The sequence below is a fragment of the Poecile atricapillus genome, chromosome 3 (assembly GCF_030490865.1).
Source record: "Poecile atricapillus isolate bPoeAtr1 chromosome 3, bPoeAtr1.hap1, whole genome shotgun sequence".
NCBI lineage: Eukaryota > Metazoa > Chordata > Aves > Passeriformes > Paridae > Poecile > Poecile atricapillus.
Window position 1 is genome coordinate 53,084,810 of NC_081251.1, and position 8,072 is coordinate 53,092,881.

Genomic DNA, 8,072 nt, shown 5'->3' on the forward strand with positions numbered 1-8,072 from the left:
GTGGGGTGGGAGAACAGAACAAAATGAAAAAACTCATGGATTGAGATATAGTTTAATATGTGAAGAAAAGAGGAAGAAAAAAGTAAAGGTAATCATTCAAGACCTCCCACAGTCAGGCCAGTAGCTATGGCCCCCACCCCCCCCAGAAGAAAGCCCTCTCTTCAGTTTTTATTCCAGACATTCTATGTCATGGAATATACCTGCTGGCCAGTCTGTGTCAGGCATGCAGGTTGTGCTCTCTCCAAGCTTTTTGCCCAGTGGGAAGGCAGAGCAGGAGAAAGAAGACCCTGACATTGTACACACACTGCTCAGCAATCACCAGAACAGCTGGGACACTTCCAGTCACACCCAAAACCTGGGATGCTCTGAGGGAAGTTACCTCCATCCCAGCTAGACTCTGTATGTTGCCAAATGTATATGAAAGCACAAAGGCCAACTTTTATATCTTTGTAGTAGGGCCCCACTAATGACAAGACTGGAAAGGTAAAAATCTGGGTATAATGTCACTTCCAGTGTTTTGCTGATGAAAAAGATGGGGAAAACCTGTGTTCCCTGATAGCAACAGACAGGCCTCAGAACAGCTGAAATAGAAAAGCATTAAACAGAGGCACACTAATTACTGAGAGGAATGCTCAGCCTCTCGTTAGTGTTTTTCAGCACAGAACTGTGGTCTGTTTTCCTTCTGCACTGACAAGCATTCTTGGACTCTGCAGATAATTTTTTTAATTAGGTGAAGAAATACTTTCTGAAAAGCCTAACCTAATACTTCCAATATGTTTCTGAATTACTGGCTAGCCCCTGGAAGAGACAGAGTGCAGATCCTATTAACTTTGTCACTGTCTTCTATAGAAGCTTTTAGTAATTTTAAAACTTCAGAAATCATCTGCAGAGCTTTCTAAGGAGCAAAGATCAATAAGAAGCATGAACTCAGAAACTCTTACTCTCCAGGAGTCTGGAGAAGCAAAGGAAAGTTGTTTAGCCATTGCTGCTTGCTCTGTTCTTTGATCCAGTATTAGCAGTCTTGAGAAAAGCTGCTTTTTTGACCTCATGTTTAGGAATGACAAAGCTTTATTTGTACTGTTTTGCTCAATTGTTTTACGTAAACTCCCAACCTAACACGAACCCAGAGAATAATGCTGAAATTATGCTGAATGATGCTTAAATTATGCTGAAAGGATGAAACAGGTGTACATAAAATAGTGTTAAAAATAAGAGGAAATTGTGCTTAAATTGGTCATAACTCCTCAGACTATTCCAAAGTCTTTTTAAGTGTGAGTTGTAAATAAAAGTAGAAGAACGGGAACAAACCAGGGGAAATTGTATTTGAAATTTGAGAAACTTGTAAACAATAAAATGCTGCATAAAAACTCTTGTCATTTCAAACTAATGTGCAACATTTATTAAAATGGTAACAGTGCCTTCAGTGTTTGACAAAACAAACCACAGATAATCCTTATATGATAAACACTCTAAAACAGATGCAGGCTTTAAGTGGAAGGAGAGGAAAGACCACTGAGGTAATCTGTCACAAAGTGAAATTTAGGAGAGATTTAAACAGCTGAAAGATGCTTAGTAGGGCAAGAACACCTTTTAAAAGGTTAGGGTTTACTTACTAGTCCAAATAATCTGTAATACTGAAACACCTCACATGCTACAATTTTTGCAAAAATAATTTAATAAGTTCTGTTCCATTTAATGGGAACCTGCTAAAAAAAAAAAAAAAAGTTGCATGTTGAAAAGTTTAAATTCCTGTTTCATCTGTAGATGTTAATCTAATCACAGATGGTATATTTTTTTAAACTTGTAGCTAAACTGAGTCATGTGCATTAGATATGAGCATTCATGACTATACAGGCTTCAGGAGTAATTTTTTATTCTAGAGTGTACCAGTGGGCAAGCTGACCAGTTCTATTATTTATCATTTAGTCTTTTTTTTAAAATATTGGCTATTGTTGGAAGCACAAGACTGGATTTGTCAACCTGTGTGCTGAGCCAGTTTGGCAGCTCAGTGTTTATAATCATTCCATGGGCACACAGAAAGATTTCAGTCACACTTTCCAGAATGCTCATCTAAAGCTGGCAGGTTGGAAACATGGCTTTGTAACTGTTTAAAAAAAAAAAATCCCTCTATAAATAATAGTTTTGTTACATAGTAATCATTGGTTCTATTAAAAATATAATAATAGAGGAAGCTTTTTTTAGTTGCTCACAAATTAGGTAAGACCATGTCATTAAGGGTTTGCTCTGCTTCTGTTTTGATCAGAGGTGTACTTAAAGTGTCTGTAGATGTGCTCAAGTATCTACCACTTACATGGCAGTGGCAGTGTAGATTGCTGATATTTAACTGTTTGAGCCAGCCTTAATTAAAATCCAGTAAATTTATGTGAGCTGGACTTGCATCTTATGTTGCTCAGCCTACATACTGCCTCACGTGTGTGTCTTGCAATGAATTATTTGTACAGTGTCCAGCAATGTATTTTTTTTCCTGATGGTGCCATCCCATTAGTCAGCTGGTGACACTTGAAGTGCTTGGTGCTGCTTCCTGCAGGTTAAGAACTAACACCATAGTGGAACAGAGTGGATTTCAGAACTGTTAGAATTAAACAAAACTCATTCCATATCTGCACTGTAAAAAGCTCAATTTGTGTTGAAATCTGAGTGCATGTAAAGACCTCCTCTAATGGGAGCTGAAATACTCCGTATTATACCTGTATGTGCCCTGTGTGCTCATGTCATTTGGCAAGAAATGCTTTTCCAAAAAGAACAAAGCATTTTAAATATGTTAAGATCACAAACTACATGTCTTCTTTTTCAGCTGCAAGATGTAGGTCTATTTAGAAAGAAGCAGTAGGTTTGAAACCTAAGGGAGCACACCAATATTGCCTGGTGCAGCATGTATCTCCCCTTTTCCAACGTGGTAAAATTGTGTGGTAATTAAAACCCATTCTCTACCTACATTTGACTGCCCTGTTCCCCAGATACACTTACTTCAGCACATTAATTTACTCCTTTTTTTTTTTTTTCTCTCTTTTCATTGTCCTTTCACCAGAAAGAAAAAGAAGGCAGGCTGAAAATGAAATCCTCAGCCAAAGACTTAGTTTGTTGCAAATCCCCACTGGATGAAAACATCAAAACAAAACCCCATTCTTTTAGGCTTTTTGCAATAGAAGTTCTTTTATATAAATAGCATATAATTACACATCACTTTTATAAAGTTCCTAATTTAAATTAAATTGTAATATGCTTTTGATGCAAGACAGTATTTTACTTTAAAGACCCATGAAGTAGTGTAGTTAACACCACACAAAAGCTTCTGTTTGCACTGCTAAAAAATAGAACTTTAGATTTCTAATTATATAGCTTTATTGGTGGGAACTATTGTAAATACAGCTCCTGATTATTTTTCATAGCACTATGATAGTACCAGTACTTTATTTTTCTTTCTGAAGAGCTCACAACTGTGCCCTGAGAGCAGGTAAATGAGGTATGGGACTGTGCTGCTATGCTTTCATTTATGCATGTGGCAGTACAGTATCTCTACCCTCCTCTTGTAAAAAAACATTGCTATATTTTGATGAAATAAAAGCCTTTTATTTCTTTAGGAAAGCACAGGTGAACCAATACAGAGTTTCTGTGGGCTTTTGCATCTTTACACAGTGGTACTCTACCTTCTATGAAGGGGTATTGCTGAATTCGTCCGAAAAGGCCTCAGAGCTTTGTGGACTTCTTCTCAAGCATTAGAAGAACAGAAAAGGTAAAACTGTGTGAGATAGGAAACAAAAAGAACAAGAGACACAGAAGGTTCGGAGAAGACATAATTGTAAGATTAGACTATTAAATACCAGAACTAATGCAACTGTCCAAAATCCAAGCAAGATGCAACTAATTAGGAACCATCAAGTATCCTTGCTGTGGTATTTCTGCAAGTTTGTGAATTTCCATCTCCTTCATGAAAATAGCTTCCATTTATTCAGTTTAACCATGTGAGATTGAACCGAAACTTTTGCTATATACCAGGCTCATTGTTTGAAGAAGTGTATGAATTCCCACAAGAGTTTTCAATTCCACGTTTTACAAATCCCATTCTCCCATGCAGTCAGCATTTCACAACCTGCAGGAATTAATGTTGTAGGATAGCAAGTTAGTAATTTATACTTTCAGTAACCTAAAAGCAGTAGGCCAGCAGAGTTATTTGAAGAGCACTCATATACTGGTAGTAGATGGTAAGGACATCCAAAGTCAGGGTGATGGAGTAGTTCATAATCTGCAATTTCTGTCCAAATCTCTACCGTTTTTACAAAAATATGCTTTATCCTTCTCGCCCATTTCCTCTCCTGCTTGTGTCCCAGTAGGTAGCTGAGCTGAAATTCTGTAACCAAAACCTGTGAAGATGGTATCTAGATGCGTTTTTCTAAATGGAACCATGCAGCAAAGTTCATTCCAGGACAAAGCCTTACTGTAGTAAAGTGATGACCACATCATTGTCTTTTCCTTGCCAAAGCATTTCACCTTCAAAATGAACCAGACCGTGTTTTCTGGCTCTTAACAATATTCCCACTACTTTATTGGAAATAGTCACATATGTTTCAAACAGCTGCCCGAATGTCACACTCACGTGTCCATCTTCTCCTACCTCTCCAGTTCTTCTGATGATCAAGCACAGCTCTTCTACTTCCTTCCCCACGTGTGAGTGAGCATCTTTCCCTCTCTGCTCTGTCCGAGACCCTTCAGGGGGTCTCCCATAGGTAGGGTCTCCTCTGTGAGAATGCGCGGGTTTAGACGCAAGCCTGTCGTCGCTGCTGAACGGATTCTTCCTCTGATACTCAATGTGATCCTCTGCCCAGGTCTGCCAACTTTTCCTCAGGTCACCCACTGCGCTGGTAGCTTTAGCACTCTGGCCTTTATCTCCTTCCATTTCTGAAAATGTTTTATGGCACTCAAGCAGGAAACGAATCGGTGACTGGCTGTAGCTGTGGTTCCTGTGCGCACTGTCAGCTGTGAAGGAAACACAGCCAGTCAGCCTGGTGTTTTTTGGAAGCGTTTTGCCCGGGGGAGAGGCGAGGCTGCTGAAAAAGAGGTTAAATATCTGAAGATTTTAAATCCACTCACAATTCTACAGCAGCGAAGAAAGTAAAACTGATTCAGGTGAAATCCAGAAGTAATTCAGGAACACGGGGCAGTAAATCATGTTTGCCATGTTACACGGTGCTCCCTCCACCGGTCCCGCAGTTACTGGGCAAGCCCCGCAGCCCCCGTGCAACACACAGTGCAGTACTCACTCTTCTCGCAATGACGCCTTCCCAAGAACTTTATCCTGGTACTCGGCAGCCCCTGAGACTTCCCAAACAATCCGATGCAGTGCTGGCTGAGCTGCGGACAGAGCAGACCATTGCCGAGCGGCAGCAGCGGCACACCAACCCATGCACAGGGGTGGGAAGCCTCTCTCCTGCCTGAACGCTGATTAAAGGTGGACACACATCGTGCCGACAAGGTTCCCTCACACTGTGGAAGTTATTACGCACAGAAGATATTATCTGGAGCCGAAACGCCAGTACGTGGTGGGAGTGGGTATTTTCCTCATCAGGCACTGCAAGGAGAAGTAAAAGTCCAGTTAGCGAGCGCGTGTTTGTCTGCAACACCCTATTTAGTGCGGAAGACAAAGGCAGAATAGATTGTTCTCCCTTAAAAGGCTGCTTGTGCTGCACGGCCATGTCTGCCGGCTGCAGCCCGCGGGCAGGCAGAGCCGGCACCTCTACGTGGTGCCCACCGCCTACGGCACTCCACGAGCTTGGCTTATGGACTATCTGTGCAGGACGTGGTTATTCTGCTGAATTAGGGACAGACCTTTATATCCCTGCAGAGATATAAGTGTGCTGTAGCCACGTCTTTGCTGGCTGGCATCGTTCACCTGTTGAAGTATGCAAGCCGGAGTTTCCAGGTAGCACATAAGTAGAGCTGATACTTTTACCGGCATTTGAAGTTAAAACACAGGATTAGTGCTGGATTTTCTACGGGGGAATGGACAGAAATGCAAATTCTGAACAGTTTAACAGCTGAATTACAGATTGGGTATTTCTGTATTTGGAAACGGTTGTTTTAAAAGTAGGATTTCATGGGCATTTGCCCACATACGTATGTCGGTGCTGTTGCACATGAACCCATGAGCAGGGACAGGATTCCTTAAATTCCCCAGCAGAACCTCCAGGTCAGTCAAAAACCGCTTGTGTTGCCTCTGGGTCTAGGAGAGTGCACGAGGTGAGCGAAGAGTGGCAACACAATCGCCAGAGAAGGGAATTGGGAATGATAAGCAGCAGCACACTTGAAATAATGGCTTTTCATTCATGGCCTCTCACTTTCAAATTGAAACTCGTGATTGTTGTATATTACCATTGTTATATATATATTTTTTTTTTATTATTATTATTTTTTTTTTGAGAGGAAAGTGGTTAATTCTAGGTTCCTGGAAAAATTTCAAGTTGACTAATCACACTTTGTGTATATAAAATTCCCCTGAAGGCTAAAAAGTGTAAATTTTCTTCCTCTCCCTCCGTAGAAGAGTTATGTAATGTTTTTAAGATGACTCCCCACATCCACTCTAACAAACTGCTTGATTCTCCTCAGTGGCATTACAGGAATGTATGCTCTGTTTCCAAACACAGCATCTGAAAAGCATTTTGCTTTTATGTCAGAATCAAATACTCTGTAAATCTTACTTAGTAACTTACATTCACTTTCAAAGTAAGTAGAGCAACCTGTAGACACTGCCAGAGATTTTGCATGGATCCTCAAATCAAAAGCAAGAAAAAACCAGGGCTTTTGTTAAAGTCTTCTGTAGGAAACAGTATCAGTGAAAAACAGGTATTGACCTTGTGAGAACAGACAGCAATGCCCCGAAGGTAAAGCAGTGCAGATAAAATAAGCAAAAGCCAGTTTCAAAGAGATTAAGCTTAAAAATAATACCAGCAGCCCCTTCTAAGGAGTTTCTAAAATGGAAGCAATACAGCTAAGAAATTTAAAGTGAGACAGACTGGAAAAATAAAAGCAGACTTCTTCCACTAAAGCTCTCTCAGCAATTCCAAGATTTTGTCAGCAATCTCAGGCTCGCAGGGTTTCTCAGCAGTTCAGCAATGTGTTTATTGCTGGCTCTCAGCACTCTACTCAGGTGAACAAGCCAGATCCACATCTACCTCTTTTCTTTCTCTTCTAGGAAAGCTCACGTTTAGGTGTCAGGTCACTTTAGATTGTTTTCTTGTCAATCATCATTGCTAAAGCTTCACAGTAACCTCAGTTTTGATTACTGCATAAAGGATAACTGGAGAAGCTGCAGGATGAGATTATGGAGATGCAGAAAGAAGGTGTCCCGTGTGGTGCTCAAAGGTCATGGCAAAATCATAGCTATTTAGAAAAAAACAACAACAAAAAAAAACCTGTCCAAAAATCACTACATAAAACACAGAACATGAGTTCAGTCCGGAGCTGGCCCGGTCCTAATAAACAGCTTACCAAAATACGAATAAGACAAACCTTTCAGATCAACCCAGTAGGGAGATCAGTGAGTAGGGATTACAATTATCAAGACTAGATATTAAAATAAAACATAATCCGCAATACAAACCCCTTTTTGCCCCTCTGCCGGACCGTCACACCTCTGCCCCTTCCCTGGGAATGTGTTCCTCCACCTGCTGCGACACCCACGCCGCCAGCGCTGACCTCCTTCCCACGGAAAAAGGAACACGACTCCTTTGGCATCTGTTAATTCTTAATGTTATTTAATGCTCCAGATCCTTAAATGTGGTCGGGAGAAGCCGCAGCGCGCCCCTGACAGTGAAACACCGCTGGGAGAGCGTGTCCCCAGCGTACACGGAGTTATTTATAAACCATACGCAGGCAGTATTCCACTGACACCTGGCGTGCGTGATACAGCACACCCAAAATACAACTACAAGGAGGCTGAGAAGGAGATGAAACGAGCAGTAACTCCTGAAGAGTCGGCGCAGCCCCTTGTCCCGCTCCGGGCGCTGCAGCGGCCGCGGGGGTCTCTCGGGCACACGCCCCTTCGCGGGCTCCTCCCG

The 8,072-nt window shown here is 41.4% G+C and overlaps 1 protein-coding gene across 4 annotated transcripts; it reads right to left on the minus strand.

The window, feature by feature from the left end:
• Positions 1-87: 87 nt before the first annotated feature.
• On the minus strand, positions 88-8,055 carry LOC131577105 (actin-binding Rho-activating protein-like). Of its 4 annotated transcripts, none has more exons than XR_009277145.1 (3): positions 7,616-8,055; positions 5,280-5,370; positions 88-4,995 (listed from the first exon to the last, which is right to left on the minus strand). XR_009277145.1 is itself a non-coding variant. In XM_058834499.1 (3 exons), the coding sequence occupies exons 1-3, from the start codon at positions 7,747-7,749 to the stop codon at positions 4,454-4,456; spliced, it is 672 nt and encodes a 223-aa protein (XP_058690482.1). In that variant the 5' UTR covers positions 7,750-8,037; the 3' UTR covers positions 88-4,453. The 4 variants fall into 4 exon arrangements, 1 of the variants encoding a protein (XP_058690482.1); XR_009277143.1 differs by having other exon boundaries at positions 5,280-5,587; positions 7,616-8,042; XR_009277144.1 differs by lacking the exon at positions 7,616-8,055 and adding an exon at positions 6,726-7,578 and having other exon boundaries at positions 5,280-5,587.
• Between the last annotated feature and the right edge of the window lie 17 nt (positions 8,056-8,072).